General features: G+C 37.2%; 1 protein-coding gene across 11 annotated transcripts in view; it reads left to right on the top strand.

The window, feature by feature from the left end:
- Positions 1-5320: 5320 nt before the first annotated feature.
- rai14 (retinoic acid induced 14) overlaps positions 5321-22539 on the top strand; it is a 44639-nt gene continuing 27420 nt past the window's right edge. For 6 of the 11 annotated variants that reach the window (XM_089123547.1, XM_089123548.1, XM_089123552.1 and 3 more), the window contains exons 1-3: positions 5321-5588; positions 6215-6286; positions 19107-19217. In XM_089123547.1, the coding sequence (XP_088979673.1) occupies positions 6285-6286; positions 19107-19217 (113 nt within the window). In that variant the 5' untranslated portion in view covers positions 5321-5588; positions 6215-6284. The remainder of the gene's footprint in view (positions 5589-6214; positions 6287-19106; positions 19218-22539) is intronic. The other 5 variants (XM_089123549.1, XM_089123551.1, XM_039688184.2 and 2 more) reach the window with 4 other exon arrangements.

Below are 22539 nucleotides of genomic sequence, written 5' to 3' on the forward strand. Positions count from 1 at the left end.
AATAGGAAAAAAAATATTTTTAAAACAAAACATCATCAAGCTTGTTTTTAGATCACTTTAAGAATGTTATAAGGTCTCATCTTCTTTTGGAAAAGCTGAATTAATTTTATGAAATCTTGTAGTTTTTCCTATCTTTTTCATATCATATTTATTCTTCTGTCGTATTATATTTTGTAAAAGTGTTAAAACCTTTTTTTTTCTTTTCTCAGGTATGTTCTGTGGTATGAATGTGAGCATGAATGTATAAGCATGTAGAGTTTCTGTAGATTTTGGTCTGTAAATTATATTTCTTATTAAATAAAGATGAAAAAACAAAAAAACAAGATAATGAGACACAGGTGAATGTGATAATGGATGAGGAGTCCGGTCAGTGAGTTATGGGAAATGTAGTTTGTGAGGGAATGACAATAGTCTGGTGTGGAGTGCCCTCTGGTGGCTCTCAAGGACACTCCAGTGGGTGATCATAGACATATTGGAGAAACAACAACAACAAACAAACAGATCATACAAAATGCGAGAGCATGGATGACAAATCAATGGCTCATTTCTATGCAAAAATATATAAGGAACAAAACTTCTATTATATAGCTGGCCTTTTTGGACATGGGTACCTGCGGCCAGAAGGAAGGGGAATGAAACACAGATAAAGTGGGTGGTCTGGAATGGATTATTTAAAATTGGACGTTCCTTTCGAAACGTATGTGAAATGACACAGTCTGATATTAGGGGTAGAAAAACCAAAAGTGCTGTTAGCAAATATGAAAGAAACATATTGCACCATAAATAAGAACTAGCTCATTAATACTTTGAGACAGAAGAAGCAGAAGACTATAGGCTGAACAGACAGATGTTATGTAAGATGTTAGTAAGTTTCAGATACTGTCACTTGTTCTAGCACTTGTTAATAGAGTGTGCATATTGAAGTTGTGATATTTATCCAATGTAATGCCAAGATATCTAAAATGCACCATCCTTTCAACCATCTCTCCATTAATGACAATACTGGAACCATGGATCAGTGTTTTGGAGAAGCTAAAAAAACAGTTCCTTAGTCTTTGAAATATTAAGGTGAAGAAACAACGCATTCTCACCCCAAGGCGTCACCTTTTGACCATGCTTCAATAGGCCTATTCGACGCTTTAGGCGCCCTTTAGCGTCAGTTATATGACGCGATCCTACGGCATCATCTATCTGACGCCAAAGGAAAACCATCAGTAGTAGGTCTGGGGTAAGTGTAGGGGTAGGGTAGGGTTACACGCGATCCTAGGGTATCATCTCACTGACGCTAAAGGGTGCCTAAAGCGTCAGATATTGAAGCATGGTGAAAATGCTTCCCAAGGTGTCAGATAGGTGATGCCTTGGGGGTGAGAATGGGCTGGAAAGGTATCATTGCACCAAGTGTAGGCTACTAAAATATGCTATGATGCGTTGATAGTCCAAAAAAGAAAAATCATTTGCAATTCACAATTCATTATCATGTGACCTACCGGCATTAGTTCAGCTCAGCCTTTTACAAATCATGTGACCTCTTTCTGTAGTCTCATGGGATAGTAAAGCGTCCATCGAATGCACACTTCATAAGTCATCATGGGCACTTTCTGCCTACTATGAGTACTGTAAATTTTGCCATACTTCTTTTGCCAAACACTGTTTTTCGCCTATATGGCTAGTATGGGAAATATGTGATTTGGAAGGCAGCCAAGGTTGCATCTGAAAATGTGTCCAACAGATATTAGACCCCATGGAAATCAGTAAAAAAAAAAAAAAAAAAAAAGATTCACTAGCTAATATGAAATTCTTATGTCATACCAATTAACTGAATGTAAAATGACACAGTATTTGTGTAATTATGTAGCAGCCTATTGGGTTGATAATATTGATTTGCTGTGGATGTTGTATTATAAGGACTTTAATCAGTATAAGTGGGGCCACAAGTCCTGTCAATGTATTCCGAATATTTTGTGTGCTTATGTGCCTGTGCTCACTGCCAGGTTTGAGCTTAAAGTGGATAGCATTCAAGGGTATTTCGTTGAAAGCGTTTAATGAAAGACCCTCTTCAAATCTGCTCTAAGCAGAAGGATGAGTGGAGAGAGGATGCCAGAAGGTTGGAGTGAAATTTAGTAGTTATAACAGAACAGTACTACCCCCTCCTGGACAGATAAATTCAATTATCAAGCATTAACTCGTTTTAGAGAAGATTCACTCTGAGAGATGAGTTTATTTACAGTAAATGCAGTGATCCTTCCCTGGCACATGTGATTTCTTTACACTTTTAACTCAGTGCAGGAACCATTCTCCAAAACGTAATCCAAGCTGACACTAGTTACTGATGACCTCATTTGTCTTTCATTGTTGTTTTGTCTTCACTTCTTTCATCAGTTATAATTCATTTTTTTATCCTAAACTGTAATTAATGTAGGAGTGGTGCATGTCTACCACTTGAGTTTTTGGCATGCATATAAAAATACTGTTTTACGTTTGTGTGCAATATATTATTCATGATGGGGAAAGCAGTGAGATTTATCATTACTGACATATTTACTACAGAGAACTGCGTGATCAGTGGACACGTTGTCAGCACCAATGAAAATCATAACCCCATTTAATAGTGGGAGCCTTCATGAGATATATTTAGCCGGAAACATTTTATGATGAAAAGCTGAGCATTATCCTATTTGGTTTGTGACATATACAGTAGCTGTTCCCGTACAGTGCCAGCTCACTGAAATCTTCAGTTAAGTGAGGTTAGGAGTGTCACCTCCAAACCTACCTTAAATCCAAATCTTTATTTAGCCACTGAATGAGGAGATAAACCAGTATATTGGCCACAAGGATGAGTGTGGGGAGAACATGATAAACCGCCAGATCCTTGTTTCAATGAATATGCAGAAACACATGGTTCTGTACTGTGTAGGCCATTTGGTATTATTCTGTGTGGCTGTACAAATGTTCTAGTCCTTGGTTGACAATGAAGATTAATAAGGGGGACAGGCTGCACCTTTCAATGTTTATTATAATTCCATTTACACTACTGGATACTGGATTGCTAGTCACAAACTGTTACTGTATATTACTTCTGCGAACTGTGTAGCCTACTACGTCTGCGAAGAGGTGAATATGTGAACTGTGGTTATTGCATTTTCTTTTTCCTATAAGTACTCATACTATGCATAGTATGCTGTATTGTTTACTGCCTGTAATTGTGTCCCATGTGATCTGTGTATATTGCAATATGCGTGTTACGTTCATATTCTACCTGTGACTATTGTTCTGAAGGTTATCCGATACTTGTTATCCACACTGTCATGTCGTGGAGATTGTACTAAAGATTCCATTTTATTGTAGCTCAAGTTGTCATGTCTTTTAAATGTTATAAAATGATAAAATGTATTAGTTACCTTGTTTGTTGGATGAAAAAAAAAAGTTTTCTCTTTTTGTATGTTATAACATACTATATTTTTCATCAATTTCAATGTGTTTTAAATATGTTTCGGTTTATATGTTTTATGTTTTTTGAAAGACGTTTCTACTCTCTAATGCTCACCAAGGCTGCATTTATTTGATAATAAACAGTAAAAAAAAAAAAACAGTAATATTATTAAATAATTTTACAATTTGGTGATTAAGAAATTATTATTATCAATTGTTAAAAACAGTTGTGCTGCTTATATTTCTGTGGAACCCATGATATATATTTTTTATTGATTTTAATAGAAAGTTTAAAACGGAATTTATTTGAAAAAGAAACCTTTTGACCAATTTAATCCTTGCTGAAAAATAAATAAATTAGCCTACTATAAAAAATAGCCTACTATATATTTTATTTTATTTTTATTTTTTTCCGAAAGGAAAATATAAACTTGTGTTGCAAATTTGTCTGTATCCTTGGGCTGTGTTGCTTTTCATATTCTCATAATGAATGTTTTATCATGATATAATTTGTAGGTAAATTTAAATGTATTGTCTCTGCCGCTTGTGGCAATGGACCACCAAGGGCACAGATCCACCACTAACCAAAGAGACAAGCATGGGATTGGTGTTATTTTTTGTTCTGGTGCTGCATCACCACAGATATATTGCAGCAGCTCTGAGGAAATTAAAGGGCAAGCTTGTCAATCTATTAGTCCTACTGTCAACTTGTATTACAGTGAAAGCCAAAACTACATAATGAAGCATGAATGTGCTTGATATTACAGCAGTGATTATAAAACAAGCCTTTTATTTGTCCCTAGAGGTTTATTTGAAAAGAAACAGCAAACACTCAGTCTGTCAAGACCAAATTTTCTTCCTCATGTGGGCCAAATAGTTCGATTTGATGCCATGGTCTATTTATACTATAAACTATCAAGCCATTTTTATTTATTTATTTATTTATTTTTGGCATTTTACATGGACTTTAGTGTTTAGTATAGGCAACGGTAGCTACTAAAATCGTTGGACGTGTCCACCTCGCGGCGCCCTTCCCCAGCTCTGCTGAACCGGATAGGTCACCATATCAAATCAGCACGTTTGGCTTCAGAGTTCAGACCCCGAGGACACTTTTATGGTCACAGTGGAAAGTAGGCTATTGCATATCGCTCACAACTTCTTGCTTATTTATAGCCACATCATCATAAAGATATATATGCTCTCGAGCGCTTACTGACGCAATACTTTCCCCGGATAGAATAAAATGGTTTCGTTTGTTACAACGGTAGGCCTAAGTTACCGTAAAATAATATTCGTATAAAAATGAACAGTTTATATCTTTAAAAATTAAGAATAGCTATTTATCTTATGCCCTATTCGATCTGAATGAACTCAAACGCGTGTGATGTAGCTAATGGTTGGCCTATCCTACTATTAACCTACCTTTGATGACATTTTTCAGTATCCTACTTAGGCTACTGAAGGATTCCCTAACGCAACAAATTTGTTTTGAATTAAAATGTTCAAATGCTGACTGGTTACATAATGACAAGTTATTGGGTATAGGCTACTCACAGAACAAACACGATGTAAAAAATAAATAAACTTAGTTAAATAATTAGTAATTAGATTACTAATTATAATTAGTAATAATTAGTAATTAATTAGAATTGTTAATTAGCCTAAATTTCCTGGCAGTTATTTTTTATTAATTTTTTTAATTTATTATAGAGAGAAATTTAAAAAGCCTGTGGACATCCTAGGTGACATGATTATTTTTATATTATTATTAAGTGACATAGATATTTTGGTGATCAATATTTCTAGCGTGGTAAACATTCTGGGAGGGGAATAATAAAACATGTCTCGTGTTGTTACAGTAAGGTAAGAGTCAAGCTCGGTAGTCACGAGGACACATTGGTGGTGACGTCACTCTATCTGCCCGGGGAACAATCAGAGGCAACGCGAGCGCCACTTGAATGGATTGTTGTCGGTGAATAACTTTGCTCCTGGTTTCTCCCCTTTAGCCCTCTGCTCGTATTTTCCGCATTTCCCCCCTAATATTTACGAGTCCAAATTGCACTAAATGGTATATGAATCACTTATCACCACTCGGAAAAGTGTGTTAGCAGCAACAAACCCCTGAGGTCTGTGTGTGCGGCTTAACTTTTGCAAAGTGGGTAAGTGCAGAAATCTAAACACTCTTTTCCCGTGTATCTTTTCCTTCCAATGTTTTGCTATTCCAAATGGAACTCTGCTGAACGAAACATTTCAGACTTTACGCTGACAAATAAAACAGTTGTAATTTCGCTTCAATGTTACATGTAGGCTACATGCCAGTGTTGTTTACAATGATCATTCCTGTCAGCTATAACGTTAGTTGCGCACAATGTTGCCATTGTTCCTTAGTGAAGCGCGCGGTCAGTCCTGTTTGCTTTTCTTATCTAGTTGGAGTCTTTCTGAACACTCCATCTAAACTTTTCACTTTCCCGTGGAGACTCTTCAGGAAGATCCAAGAATATCAGTGACCCCAGTTTATGTGTATTTATGGAGTTTATAGAGTGTCTGGACGGAAGTGTCTGGAAGGAACTGCAAAATACTCTGACATAGTAAAATGTGCACAGTGAACATGCATTAGATTCAGTACTAATGCCACTGTAACTTGATCCAGCCTGTTTTGCCTCCAAAAGCTTGGTCCTAGTTTTGCCATTAATAACAGTGCTGCTGACATGATCCTTTCCGCCGTATTGAGCAACACATTGCTTTGGAGTATGTGTATGACTAACTAAAGTCTGATTTTATTCAGGTGTCTTGGGGTCTGTTAAAATCTGAATGGACTAATATGAAGAGCCTGAAGGCAAAGTTTAGGAAGAGTGATGTAAGTATGACCTAGTGTACTTTCAGCTGGTTTGCGAACTGAATGGTTTTGTGCTGGTTTTGGGAATCATATAAACAGTCCCTCCATGAATTAATGAAGTATTTTAATTCATTTGGATTCTGAGGTAAAGTTTCATAGTCCCCTTCTGTGAATGTTCTAGACTGCATGATGAGTGAATGTCTCAGGATCAGACATGTCTGCAGCTTTATTATGATGACTGAGTCATAACTGGGAGTATAATTTTAAGGCTGAGAACTTCTGCACTCCTGAAGAAAGAATGAAAAAAAAAAAACACTCCTCAGAGGAGCTTCCTGCCACCAGATGTGATTCAGCAATCATTTCTAAGCCTATTATAGAACAACATCAGTCTCAGGCTGAAGCATAGGAATGTGCACGAATGAAACGCTATTGCTTATAATTTCATGTTTTGGCTTGCCAAACTGTTGCCACTTGGGCTGAGTCAGCGGATAGAGATTACTGTGAAATTCTACGTGATCATCAAACCACAGAACTAAGCTGAGTTTTAATATACTTTCTGCCAGCACATGGTCACAGTGGCATTTTAAACATTTGCACGGAATGTTGTTAAGCGCAAGCTTGCCATCGCCACATTCACAGCTCATTATTTTGATTTTCTACTTGTATGGAGGCTAAATCATGCATTTTTATCTTTCATAATTGGTGGGCGTTTGCTTGCACAGCAATGTGGTGGTTGCTTAGAAATAATACTTAAACATAATTTATAGAGAAATCTGTCCGTCTTTGTGCAAGATGTGGCATTGGGAACCATAGAATGGTTTCCAATGTGTAGTCCAGCCATTTGGTTGTTACTCACTTTTTATATAGAAAAATATTTTTATTCAAAAAAAGGAATCTTCCTCTTTAAGTTTTGTTTTTGTGTGCGTTTTTTCATCACTTCTGCTTGTATCAGATGTAACCAGTGCATTCACCAATCAAAAGTCTTGTTTCAGTACTTTGCCATACAGGGTGTTTTCTGGGAAAGAACTAATCAAGAGAGAACAAGAGAAAGTACATATCCTCCTGGTTCTATTTTGGGTTTTGTGTGTCAGTCCAGAACCGTACAGGAATTTTCATGTAAGGCCAGGCTTTCATTCTTGTGCAAAACAGGAGATCAGAACTGCCAGGATAAATACTTTTACAAGAGTGTCTTGTTGCCAAGTTCTTGTAATATGTGATGTTACTCTACCAGCACTTCATGTGTTAGTAGTCCCATTTGAACCATTCCAGTGTACCCCAACATATTGCATAACAAAGAGTGAGAGATTGTGCTATTATTACATTTATTGGGATTTGTGGCATGTTTGAGAGGATCATAAAAAGCTTTTTCTTGCTTCTTGCTCATATTTGCATGAAATTCCAGTCCTTATGTGTAAGGCACATGGCATTAAAAACAGCTTGTTGTAGACCAGGTTTATTGCCTCTCAGTAGGTTAGTGGCACTATTGACTTTTGTCATTCACTTGCAGGAATAGACCTTTTGTGCTCACAAATCAATAGCAGACACATACATTTGCTATGTTTACATGATAAGAACTGCCTTTTATCTGATTAAGGATTGACTCACTTTGGGTCTGATTAAGTCATTGAGAATTTGGAAAACCTCCACTCCTACTTGGGGTTCTTTTCCCATGTTAGCATCTAGATATATAAGTTGATGTTTTGCAGACTGCTGCTGACATTACTGATGTTACTCTTTATTTATTAGCTTGTCTCTAACAAGCTTTTAATCAAATAACATTATTTTGTAATGTAGTTCACATGGTTCCTGTTTTTCATATTTAATCTCATTTAACAAAGTTGTTACCTTTATTTCAGTGATGCAATGGAAAAGTTGTATCACAAATTGTTGATAACATTTAAGTGCACATTGTGGGCTAAATGCACTGTTAATTGCTTAACAGACAGTTTTGTAGATTTGAAAATTGCATTGGTAATTTGCTGGCTGTTCATGTTATATGGACCTTTATCTAGATTAAGGCCTATCTACACGAATATACAGGAAATGGAACTGAAAATTGCCTAGATGATCCTTATTTAGCATGAATGTGTCATTTTCGCTTTAGATCAGATGAACTTTCAAGTGTGGCTTTCCAACCCAGCCTCATGAAGATTCTTGATAATTTGTTGGAGACTGCAAAAGCATAAGAAATCAGAAAGAAACGGTACAAAAAGAAACTGCCAAAAACTAAACCCAACTCCACAACCCAGCCTTAAATATGTTCTGTGGATCTTTAAATTAAATATTTGGAGAAAGCCAATAGTCACCAAAACTGGTTACCAACAATCATCAAAAGATAAGTAGACAAGTAATAAGTGTTTCGGTTCGTTTTTGTGACACGCTAAAACAAAAAGTTAACGTAAAGGAAATTGAGACGGCAGAAAGTGGTATCTTGTTTGTTTTCTTTATTTATTGTAAAACCCCTTAAATGTTATGTTAAGGACTGGATATCGCTGCGGACATTGAAACTGATGACTGACCTGAAGGAAAATGCTATATCTACTGTAAATGCAGGTACACTCACTTACTCAATCTCTCACATTACTCTACTCTTTAAGCTTCAGTGAACAATATCAATGTGAACGTGTTTAAGTTGCGAAGAGTGGTTGCTAGGGGTGTTGTGTAGTAATAGTTAGAATCTTTGGGTGAAGCGGCCGTGTTTTATCGTGAATAAAACACAGCTATTGACCAATCAGAATCAAGACTGACTGAAACTAACCATTTTATATAAAAAGTTACTGAATTTAATAATAACCTATGTAGTACAATCTGTTGGAGTTTTCCCCTTTTTTCCACCTTGCTTTTAAATTGCTAATGAAAGCCCTGTGGCTGTGTGCATTTTATATCGAATTAACAGCAATTTTGGGGTGGCAATTGCTTGAATGCTGGGTTCATTGTTCTTCTTAATGAAAACCACATCAAAACAGTACAACAAACTTATAACTATTAAACAGAACTTTTATTAACAAAACGAATAAGCATGGCATACACCATGCTATGCAGGGAACTATTAGCATTGGGTTTAAATCCAATTTTGGTTTGAATCTTGAACCAAATCTTACGCCAGCTTCTTGTCTGTGAGCTCTCCTCACTCTCATGACGTGATCAATGAAATCTGACTCCTGCTGCTGATCTGTCCTGCGACACTCGTTTGGCTCACGCTGAATTAAGTTGATGTATTCAGTTTTTAATTGTTATGTAATGCTCTCTAACTGAACTAAATAATTATATTACTATAAAATCAAAATGACAGTGGGCAGGGGTGGACAAGTGATTTAATCGGTGTGTGGTTAAACACTGTGTATCACCGGTATTGTAGCATGCCTAGTCACAATACTGTAACGTTATAGACCTTATGCACCAGAGAAACGTGGGCGCCGTCATCTTTAGAATATTGTCTTTGAACTTCCGGTTCTGTAAATGTTTCTATGTCATCGCTGTCGAGGAGTAATTAGCTGATGAAGTGGATTTACTTATTGTAGAGTTAACAAAAGTTATCATAAGCATTGTAAAGCATGACTTAACAAATGTCGAACAGGATTTTTTTTTTTTACGAGCAGTTCATTCATACCTATGCAAGATCGCTGTGGAAATACAGACCGGAAGTCAAAATACAACGAGCGCAACGCTGAAAAGGGGCGGGGCTACATAAGGTCTATAGAGTCCATAATTTTAGCAAACATTGTGTGGCTCACATTAACGATCAGGTCAAAATGTTAATGTAAATCTAAATGTGTTAAGAAACATAATAGTTAATTTCTTTTTCTCGTCCAAGCCTGTTCTCTCAAGAATCTCAGTTCATGAGAAGACTCCCAGCAGACCGGATTTCTCTCATCTGGAACATAGTCATGTCCATGGCTCTTAATTAGTGTCCTTGCCCTTTACCCCATTAACTGTAACCTTCAACATGATGAAACCCTCAGTAAAATCTCTCTTGTCTGTGGGAGATAAAGACTCATTTTACTCTTCCCATAAAGTCAACAGAAAAATGTGGATTAATGGCATCATAATGTTGTTAATGGTATTTTGGTTTCACCTTAGGTCAGTGCGTCCATTCTGAGAAGAATCCGATGTGTCCCGTGCCGAGGTTAAAGCGGTTGAGGAGGGAGGCAGGATTGTGATAAGGCTAGCTGTGCTTTTGTGGAATTACCTCATCAGTAAGATATGGCTGCCAGGGGATTTAGAAACAGGGTCTCTGCCATGTGAGGGTAAAACACACAACCCTTCATTACATTGTATAACCTCAAATGGCAAAGACAAACGTCTCCTGTGCAATATTTATTTTGTGGGTTGAATCGGAGTCTACGCTATTTCACAGGCCCTGTATAAGTATTCGCAGTGCACGCATGTAGCATCCCTTCCCCATTTCTTCTCTGTGTTTAACTGTATTTGCTTGGCTGTAGCAGACTGCCCGACCGCTAATTCCTTTCTATCCTCTGTCATAGACCGACACATTTCATGCAGGCAGTCGTTGCTGCTTAATTCCAACCTTAAAGGGAGTGGATCACGGTCTAGGCTAACCATCTCGTAGTCTTTCCAAAAGTAGTTTGCTTTATAAATAGCACCTTCTATTGACAGTGCCAGGTGTGTATTAATTTCTTATCTTTAGATGTGCCAGCCAAACATTAAAATCAAAATGACTGCTAAAAACAACATCAGTGAAAGTGAGGTTTATTTTAACTGACTGTACATGTCTGGTCATTGTCTAGTCAAACAACTGACCCCCATACCATTTCTGTTTTCAGTTCATATTTCATTGACCAATCATGTTTACAGCTCTCATCCATTTGGTCCAGGACACAATCAGATAACCTCAGAAAAAGCCCCAGATGACCAATCAGAGTGAATCTGGCAGCAGTGCTGTAAAGCGGATGAGAATGGGCACAGCAGGTATCCGCTTTAAGACGGGGGTTTCTGTACTTGCTCAGACCCAGCTGCCCGGCTCATAGAGATTAGCAAATCTAGCCCCAACACCCCCCCTTCCCTTTAACCTCAGTCCTTTTGGTTCACATCCCTTCTGGTCTACATATTACATCCCCCCAGCCTAATACATCTATCCCAGACTCCAATTTTCATTTGCCTTTGTTTTTCCTGCATGCAATTGTGGTTTGATAAAGTGCAGTCCTGATAGTATAAGATGGCCCATCTGTATCTCCTCAGTGACTTAAGACTTCTGTAGGCTTGAGTTATCTCAGTAACAGTTGTTGTGGTGATGTATGATAGGCTTTACAGGTTGAGGAATTAGCTGTCAGGATGTTTCAAACATGCCTGGCTCCCCAAACTGGTGCATTGAGACTACTCGGGGCCTGAATTTCGGGTGAGGGATTAAAAACAACAATAGGCCTGTCACAATAACACATTTTGTTGGACGCGATAATTTGTCCAAGAAATTATTGCGATAAACGATAAAATTGTCGTTCTGAGACCATTTACATCTAAATTAATGATAATGGCATAATAATGCAGGTATACCTGGAAAAACATTTTTTTTTTAAATTGAAAACATTTTAAATATCCAGAATAAATTAACAAAATAACCAAAAAATAAAAGCAATGGACTCTCAGTCTCTGTTAACAAAAGGCACTTGAATAAATACCAAAAACAATAAATAAAATGGCTAAACCCGACCCTACCCTATGAACAATTATTTGTTATTAAAGCATTAACACGCAAACCACTGGCATGACTGAATGCGTGCAAAGTGCCCTCCCTTAAATATTCCTAAAAAGCTGAGAGTTCATCGCAATCTCAAACATCTCTGTTATTATCAATGAAGCTGACTGCACAATGAATCTTTCATAATATCCACACTTGTTTTTTATAACTCGAGGATTTGTCAACATACAGAATTCAGCAATGAACAAAATGTCTGTTTTGAGGGGAGTCTATCTTGAATACGTCTGATTGGCTATTGCTTTCAAGAAATCAACACATATGTCTGTGATTGGCTACATTGCTCAACGCTGCAAACATGTTATGAATAGAAACTCTGGCCTGTTAATCGTTTCTATTTTGTTTTAGTTGAAATTGTTGCTTTTCTGCAACAGATGAAATCTATTACTTTTTAAACGTTTTATTCATAGATATTTCTAGTTTGCGGGAGTCCCGCGAATCGTTTTATCCTCCCGCAACACGCACACACAGACCATCATCATTTTCGGCCATCAAATCTAGTGCCGCGCTGCACTATTGCATTGGGAGTGCACGTCTCTAGATCAAGGGCCGGCCCGGCTAGAGGATAGTGTCGGGTCAAGTTCGGGCTCAGGCAGATAATAGCCGCTTTCCGACCGGAGGGACTTTTGCAGTTCCTAGAACCTAACGTTCCTATAACCCTTTTTTTCTTGTGTTCCGACCGGACTAAATTGGGGATTTTTTATTTCCTCAGACCGTAGTTCCTATAACTCTTTCAGTACCTAGTCTAGAGCAAGGACTTTTTTTAGTTCCCTTTCCCTAGGTCTACGTTGATTGTTTCAACTTATAAGTCATGCCCACTGTCAACACGGAACTTGTAGTGTGCTGTCTGCCATACGCTGTGTGTTTTTGCAAAACATTACAACGAGGATTAAGACAAACATAACGCATTCAACCAGCCAATTGCTAATGCTAGCTAAACTTACCCGTCGTTTTGTTTGCCTCCTGCGCTCGGCTCTTTTATCTTCTTCCATCATATTACTTAATATCATATTACGCTGGAGCCTTCGTCTTCTGTGTCTCTGTACAGAACTCAAGCATAATCTTTAAACGCCGCAGTTCGTTCTCCGTTATTAACATTGCAATAGCCTCCTCCATGCTGGTTTGTTGTACAGTATGTGGCCGCAAGACTGTCGCCGTGCTTGCGTTACCCCTCCTACCAGTTACTATGGCCAGTTGGCCAGTACGAACGCAAGCAGCAAAACCGAGTTTGGGGGAGAGTAGTTCTTAGAACTGTTTAGAAGTGGACAGTTCCTATAACTAAGTTCCTGTAACTACTTGGTCGGAAAGTGGCTAATCTAAGCTCTAGTTCACGCTAAGGAACCGAGAGTTGTCAATGTCATCCAGTCTCTTTAGTGTAGAGATGAGAGGTAGCAAGGAGATAGAGCGAGAGAGAGAAAAAATCCAGTCTCTTTGGTACAGAGAGAGAGGTAGAGAGCGAGAGAGCGAGATAGAGGGTGAGAGATGAGGAAAACAAACAAGCATGCAAATGTAAATTATCGTGACCGGAAAAAAAATATCGAGATAATTGTTTTTATTGTGCGATTAATTGATTTACTGACGATCACAACAGGTCTAAACATCGATGCAATAAAAAAAAGTGCAATTAATCGTGTCCACTGAACCACAAATTCGTAATGAAGAGTTATCCTACACAGGTACAACCTTTATGTTTTTCATCAGGACAGATTCCAGTGGCATTACTATGCCAGACTTGGTGGGGAACTAAAGTCAAGAAGATAAAATTAAAATTCAAATGCAATTATGCTATAAATATTTACCATTAGAAATTGAAATCCATTTCACTCAAATTAATACATAACTTTGTTATGGAGCTAAACTCTGCAGGAAAGTGGATCTCTAGGGCCAGAGTTGCCCTCCTCTAGTCTAGAAGTTCTGGGATTGAATTCTATATAATGTGAAGTAACTTGTACAGTATAACATTTTTTATATGTAATATAAATAAATATAATATAAACTTTTCAGAGTCCTCATGCCATCTAAACTTTCACTTCCATCTTCCAACACCCTGTTTAATCTCTTTTCAGAGGCAAATTATCTAGAGTTCCTCCAAGAGATTTGGCACGGGACCCAATCCAAGTTCAAGGGATTAAAAAGCACATTCTTTTTGAGCGGATGACTTCAGAGTTTGGTGGAATGTGAAAATGAGTGTTCAAAGTTAGGTACAGAAGGTCTATTTTAAGTCTTGTTCGCAGAATCTCAAACAAGTCATGTGGTTTCTGTATTTTAATCCTCGTATCTATTCAAACTAATACATTCTGCAATTGTTTAAGCAGTTGCAGATGTAGTTTAGTAAAAAAAGTGCATTGTTTTTCACAAAAGGTTCATATGGTTGGCGTTAGAAGTTACTGGTAGTCATAACATCACAATTATTTCACAGAGCTATAGATACTTGCCCCCCATATTACTCAGGTCTGCTTTAGATCACACCTAGACAACAGCTCTGGTATTTATTTAGAGGCTAGTCCACAGATGGACTCCTTCTATAACAGTTTCTGGTAAAATAGATGCAGTTATTACAGAAATCTCTGAACTTCCATAGTACATTCGCTTCTGAACTTTGTTAAACATAAGGAGGCATTTATTTTGTACACAGTGTAAAAGTTTCCCTCAAAAAGACTCTTTGCTCTTTATAGAAGAGGCACTTGGTTAGTGGACTATGCATGCTTTTAGTGAGTGGGGGGTTGGGGAACGGTTCAAAAACCAGATTTTAAGAACATCTCAATATGTGTGAAAACAAGCTTTAGGGAATACCATAGTGGCCTTAACAGCTGTTGTTTATCTGCACCAACCATTTGCATGAATTTATTCCAAGGGTTTTCTCTCAGCAGTTCTATCTGGATGTCTTTTGTACAGATCTTTTGAATAGATATCCAGAGCCTTCCGTTTCAACCCCTCAAGCTCTTCCTTATTCACTGGGGTTTTATCAATATGCCACACATGGCTGAAAATCTAATAATGAGATTAAGAGGTAGATTGTCTTTAGTGTACTTTCACCCTCCTGAACTGGGACCGCTGGTGCAGGCTGGCTGGCAGGACAAAAATTAAGTCAGTCATTGATTAATATCTCAATATCCTAATACGTTTTTTTTTTCAGCAATTGCAGAGCTTACAATATTAGAACTCTAGCCAATACAGATAAGCCAATAATATTTTATAACTGATTGTCAAATTTTGTACTATTTTGTCTTTGTACTTTTAAATGCTGTCAATTTTGAAATTCCTTACAAAATTTTTATGTACAAATAGATTTTTCAATTCAAGATTCGACAGATTTAATCAAATTATTAGTGCTTTACGCTAACTTTTAGTAACACACACTAACATATATTAGTAATTTACACTACCATTTAAAAAATTGATGTCAGTAAAAATCTTATAAGAAATAAATACTTTCATTCAGCAAGGATGTATTAAATTGATCAAAAAGCAAAATTACATTTATAATTTGATTTCCATTTCAACTAAATGCTGTCCGTTTGAACTTCCTATTCTTTTGAAATTTCTATTCATCAATGAATCCTGAAAATATCATAGTTTCCTCAAAAATATTACGCAGCACAAATGTTTTCAACAACACTGATAATAAGAAATGTTTGAGCAGTAGTTCTGCATATTAGAATGATTTCTGAAGGATTATATGACACTAAAGGCTAGAGGAATGTCTGATGAAAAAATTATTTAAAACATTCACATAGAAAGCAGTTATTTTGAATTGTGATAATGTTTCATAATATTTCTTATTCTTTTTGAACTTTACTGTATTTTTGTTTAAATAAATCTAGCCGATCTGGTGAGCATATGATACTTCTTATCTTAAATCTTGGTACTGACCCCAAATGTTTGAACAGTAGTGTGTTGTGTGTCACTAGACCTTTACGGTATCTGGGTGTAAACCTGGGATAAGTGCAAACCTGCAACAAAGTGCAACAAACCTCTGGAAATAAGAAAATTGCCGTATTTTATGACATTTACTTGGCAAAAGCTAAATCTTTTCGCTTTTTTATTAAGTATTTGTGGACATTGATGCTTTTTGGATCTTGTGATTATCCACAATGTAACAATAATAAGAAGTAATAGAGTGATTCTGAGGTTTAAACATTCTCCCGAAGGAATGTGCTTTTCCGAGGATTCACCAAACTGCTCTGAGCTTAATATCTCAGGAATCCTAGAAAGAGAAGATGTCCAAATTTTAGAAGTGTGAGTGTGATTGTTCAAACTGAGAACACACCCAGTGCCAGGCTTGAACAGAGGCGAGTTTGATAAAAGAGGTCATAGTCCAGCTGTTTTCAAGGTTCTCTGCTGCCACTTTCGAATTTGAGAATCCATTAGTTTGAAAGTCAATGTCTGGTTCACATGGATATGGTTTGTAGTGTTTGATCCATTTGACTTACAGTATATGTACAGGCAGTATAGGATAGAGCAGGGGTTGGCAAGTAAAGTTGGCAAGGGGCCAAAAAATAGTTTTGACACTAGATGGCGGGCCAGAACATAGTCAATGGACAATTTAGGAAAATAGTTGATTAAAAATGCATCTAGAATTGCCTGTGACAGACTGGTATAGTGCCCTTTGTAACTCTTAGTGAGCGATTACTCTGTGTTAAATCCTGAATATTTGAAATGCATTTATCATATGGATTACATTAGCAGAGTAGTCAGGGTTCTTTTCGTTTTGACATTATACATTTTTAAGCTTTCTATATATTTATCGTGTCTGTGAGGCAGTTTTAACGCTGAGTTTCGGTTCATTTATGAAGAGCTCCAGTTCACGAGCATTGTAATCCAGGCAATTGGTTGATAAAACATTGATTAAAAATAAGATACAAATGATACAAAACGAAATTAAATTTTTAGAAAGGCTTTTTACAAAACAAAACTTAATGAGGGGGTCAAAATCATGTCTGACTCGCATGTCTCCCGATATATTGCGGCATCTTGCAACACATCCCGCCTTGCCAAAACACACATGTGGGAGATTCGGAATGGATAAAAATAACTCAAAAAATAAAAAAAGGACTTGAATAAGCCCATTAATGGCATTATTGAGTCATGCTCTTAACAAACTATGTTTTATTTCCTCTTTCCATATTGTGAATAATAAATATGTGTATAATTTTATTTTGTTTGTTAAACAATGGAGTCTAACTAACTAAGAATTCCTCGCATACTAAACTGTTTTTTTTATTGTTTGCGGGCTGGCCTGGAGGCACGCTATTATGTTGTGTATAGGGTGATGTTAACATTTAAGCTGGTGAAAGAAAATGGCACTATCAAAGAGTCTAAAGAGGAAAGTTGACCAATAGCCATCCAAAAAGTTAAAAGATATTATGCGCTCCTAGTTTTTTTAAAATGCAAAGCCAATGTGTCTTATCTCAACCTACAACCCGAATACACTAAATGCGTCTCTGTAACACGTTTGTCGTGCAATTTATACTCGAAAATGAGTTGTTACGTGCATATGATATGCATGGTTAGGTTTAGTAGTGGTGTCAGGCCCACAACCTTTTTAGGTCGGAAGTTCGGTCTGGACTGGAGTAATTATGGTTCAGAAATGGTCGGGCCAAGCAAATTGCCATGGCGGGCTTTGTACGATGATGGACAGATGATCTGCAGTTACGTGATCATCACTTTATAAAGAGTGCTTGGGTTGAACTGGTTTCCCTCAGATGACTGCAGCTGGAGAATTGATATATAGATTCTGCTATTGCGTCTGTTGTAAATGAAATTGACCGCGCATTCATGTTAAAAGGCATTTGTTGATCGGAAAGATGCGTTTGCCGTCCTTCCTACGGGATTCGGCAAAAGTTGAATTTATCAGCTGGCTCCGATGGTCGCTAAGAAGATGGGACGCAATGAAAACCCTGTGGTCGTTGTGGTTTTTTCTTTGGTCGCACTCATGGAGGACCAAGTAAAAGAACCAACACTCATTATTTTGCTACTACTTCCAGTGTGCGTGCAGTTCTGCAGTTCTGTTGACAACTATGCGTAGCTCAGCGGTGCTCTGATTGGTTGTAGGTCTATCCAATTGAGTGCAGGGTTTTTTTTCCCCCTGGTTCGATTAAGACACGCCTCATAATCAAAGCCCTATGGAGCAGTATCAGACTCGCATTCTGACTAGAATATGAGCATGATGAAGTCAGGCAATGAAATTATACAATGTGCTATAGAAATATGCTTTATGTCCATTGATTCTCAACGTCTACCAGTAATTAATGAAATTGCCATGTTCTGTCCTATTTAGTTTATGAACACATAACACAAATTCAACATGAAAACCGTTTGATCTGAACCACTTGTCTTGCCTCTGGTTCTAAATATTGCACGACTTAAGAGGACCTTTATCAGATAAAAGTTTAATGCTTACACTGAACGATGGGTGGAGGTAATGGTTTCTACTGGTTATTTAGTCCAACAGGCCCTTTTGAGATAATGTTAAGTGTTTCCTGTTTTTGTAAAGGCCCACCATGACCAAAAGGAGATCTCCACTTCTCCAGTCTGTTGCTTGATGTTTAAAATTTATTTTTGAATTTTAACATCTTTTTATAGCTGAGAAACCTTATGTTTGTTCTTTTATTCACACTTAACAGTGGATTAAAAGCCTATTTATCATATTGGTTATGGCATCAGACTAGGAGTGATGTTTGTTTTGTGCGGTCCTTTGCAATATTGGTTTAATGCCAGTCATGTAACATCCCTTTTTATATATTTTTTTGTGTGTCTGTGTATGTGTATATATATATAATTGTGAAGCTCCCCCCATCATTTACATGTGAAACTGACCGAGCTTCTGATGCAGCATTGATTCTTTAAGAGATGAGAGATAACTCTACCTCAACATAAAATAATGGTAGTCTATTTCATCTTCATTTACTGGATTAATATTACTTTTCTGGGGTCTCATTGACCCCAAAAATGATTAACTACAGAGAAGTATTCTGGGAAATATATATATATATATATATATATATATATTTTTTTTTTTTTTTTTTTTTTTTACAAAATTAAACAAATAATCAAACACACATTCTAGGTTCAGGCAACACTTCAGCATTTTATTGCATTGACTGTGTGCTTTGTCTTTCTCCTAAGGTTCATGCCTGTATTGGAAGCGTGTGTGATTACACGGGATGAATCTGTATTGAGCCGTAGAGACTGGAGCGAAGCCCACTCCAGTACTTCCAGCAGTACATTGATGACAAGGTCATTCAGAATATATCAATGTAAAACTGTTCCCAATCCAGAACATTGAAGTCCAGCTGTCCGTTAGAATGGACATGTTATAAAATTTGAAAATTATGATTATTTTTTGCAATGTGTTGTTTACCAACCCAACACAGTTGTATGGGGTCAGTATTTTTTAAAGAAATTTTACCCAGCAAGAAAGGATGCTTTTAAATTGATCATAAAGACTCTTACATTCTGATAATTTTTTTTATTTCAAATGAATGCTGTTCTTGTGAACTTTCTATTTGTCAAAGATTCCTTTATGAAGGATCATGTGACACTGAAGGCTGGAGTAACAGTTCAAATTGCTCACTGTTCAGTTTGTATCATGTTTTAGGGTCATGGGTTTTCGATACAGTTCGATATGAGCTATGTCAAGGGAAAAAAGAACTACTGTCAAATAAAAAAAAGAACAATTAATTAAATTACAAGCAATAGCACAAATAAATAGAATACAGGAAATATACAAAGACAATAAGTGTTATTTTATTCTGCTAGGTCTTACTGTAGGTTTCAGGTACAGAAATTGATCAAGGAATCAAATGTAAAATAACACTGCATTTAATCCTCACTATATAAATTAAATAAAGATTAATCCATATTCAAGTTACAAACAGTCAGGGGCTGTGAGGGATTTCTTTGTTTTTAATTAGGGATGCACCGATACCGGTTTTTTTTTCAGAACCGATCCGATACCAAGAAACCGAACGTGACGCGCTGTTTGAATGCTGAATGGAGAATGACTGACAGCAGCAGTGAAGGGAAGAGTTTATGTGATCTTGAATTTAGTGACTTAAATATTTATTTCTATCTCACATTATACTATAGAATGGCTTCAGGACACTTATAATAGAGTGCACAAAAACTTTTTGGTGCTTTATAATGCTTTTGTGGGGCTTAACAATAACAGAATAGTATACGCGCAATATCAGATTTGGATCGGCCTCGTCTGACCGATACCCACTCCGGGCCAAGAATGGCAGTATCGGAGCTGATACCGAGTATTGTTTAATGTTGATCAAACAACAAAAGACACAGACAGCAGCAGGAATATTAGACTGCTGTCACTTAGACATAATTTGACTGTTTAAAGTTACAGACATCCCAAGTCTCCCGGAAGTTCCGTAAGTCTCCAGCATATTGATAGCGTCTCCCTGATGGCCGCAAATTAGTTAAAATCTCCCGGAATCTAGAGCGAGATAGAACATACTGCGCGCATAACATACATAGGCAGAGAGGGAGAGAGTGAGAGACCTTGCGAGTGTGCCTCGCGGAAGCTTTTGCTCTTCCTCTCCTGTTCCCCTCCTCTGCTCTTCCTCTCCTGTTCCCCTTGCCCCCCCCAGTCAAACTGAATAATAAAAACACGTTTAAATGGGTATATTTTCTATAAATGTCTTCCTTTTCTTTTCTGACATAGCCTACTGCAGTTGTTAAAACACAGTAGACAAAATCTGTGTATTTTGGCCACTTTTTGTGTGAAATCATATTATTTTTTTGTCCATCAAAAGTGTGCTTTCACTTTTAATTAAGCATGTGCAGCACAGCAAAAATAGACTCGGATCTGGCCCATTATATGCCGACAGCGATGCATTTCATCCGGCTTTTTATTTCTCATCTCCATAAATATATAATGCAAGGGCTAGAAATCAGTGAATTATTTGCTAATTCTTCCTCATCATCATGGAGAGCGCAGTTCACACCGCTTTCTCCACAAGCGCTTGCTCTCCCGTGGTGTCTGTCGTTGCTGTGCAACAATAACCTTGCGCGCCTGTAAAAAACGAGTGCACCGCGTCACTATTATGAGCTAATATCCAAAATATTTCCATATGTGGCTCCTTCCTCCTTTCTTATCAACAAGTGGATTTACAGCCACCACATCAGCAGCACAGCTGGCCGTAATGTCTCAGCACTTTTATGAAGAGGACGCAACTGCACGCGCTTCGGGGATGCATTCGCATCAAGTACTGGGTTTGAGAAAACCTGGTACCGTGGCGTGAAGTTTAAAAAAAAATTTGTACCGACTTGGTACCGAAGTACCGGGTCTTTGACAACACTCATAAACGTTGGCTGCGCCATTTCTTACCTTGCTCTATGCTGACTTTACTTGCATTCCAGCTTCACCGTCACCACCTTTTTTAAAATATTTGTTTAGGACATTTCGAAGGCCTTGACCTTCAAGGGCAATTAGGAAGAAAACAAATGGAACTCAAATAATAGATTTTTTTTTCCCCACAAAAGATGCCTATTTTATTTATTTTTTAACAGTTTTTCCATAATTTAATGAGGGCCCAGCTCTGCCTTCTGGGAGAGGAATGGTATGGTTCGGATACAATTTTTGTTTTTGTTTATAACCAGGAACTATTACACCCCTAATGTATACACTTTTTTTTTTTGTTATTTCAGTTTGCAAAATGTCATGTGGTTCGACTCCCCCAACATTTTTGACATTAAATGGTTTTATCTTGTAAAATATATTGAATAAATTAACTTTTCTTGAAAATTACATATATTTTTTTTCAAAACCATTTGAGACCAATATAATAGTACATTAATAAGAACCACACATTTTAAACTAGATTTTCTGTAATTGTTCTTACTAAATAGAAAGAACATCATGTATTCTGATTTTTCTCCAGCATCAGAGGGAATGTTAAAGACCCACACATATTTGTATGTGTGTTAATGTTTGAGCACCCTGGGGAGGCCAGGAGGCTAATTCATTACAAATGTCCTTTTTTTTTTTTTATTTACAAAAGATGTTCATTTGTTTCATGAGTTGACTTTAAATAGCATCAGCTCAGCTCATTGCAGATAGTAGGCTAAAGTCAAACAGCTCCCAAAATAGTGCTGGGCTTACTGTGGCTTGTGTAATATTACACTGCATTTTAAAAATAGTGACAGACTTAAGTTGTGGCCTCTGTGTTTCCCCAACTGACCTCTGCGGTCTGCTTTCAGCTCACTGCTTAGATTACATTTAGAGCAATTGAATTTTGGTTTGTTCAGAACTCTTTATCTGTGGACTTCTAAGAATTATTTATTGTCTTGCATTTATAATTTTAAAGAGGTCTTCAAACAGATGCTCTGTTTTGCAATGTTCAGCAATTGGGCATGGTTTCACTGCTATGCACAACAACAAAGACACATTTTAACTAGATTTGTCTGCAGTTGAATCTCAGTTGTGAATATGCCCTTGTTACGAAATCAGTTCCTGTGGTTTCTGAGAGGTTTCAGAAGAACTGTTGGGAAATAATGTGATTCATGCCACAGGCGGTTCATTTTCCTTGAGATGCCTCTTAAT

The sequence above is a fragment of the Pimephales promelas genome, chromosome 19, assembly GCF_988280905.1.
Source record: "Pimephales promelas chromosome 19, fPimPro1.hap1.1, whole genome shotgun sequence".
In the NCBI taxonomy this organism is placed as follows: domain Eukaryota; kingdom Metazoa; phylum Chordata; class Actinopteri; order Cypriniformes; family Leuciscidae; genus Pimephales; species Pimephales promelas.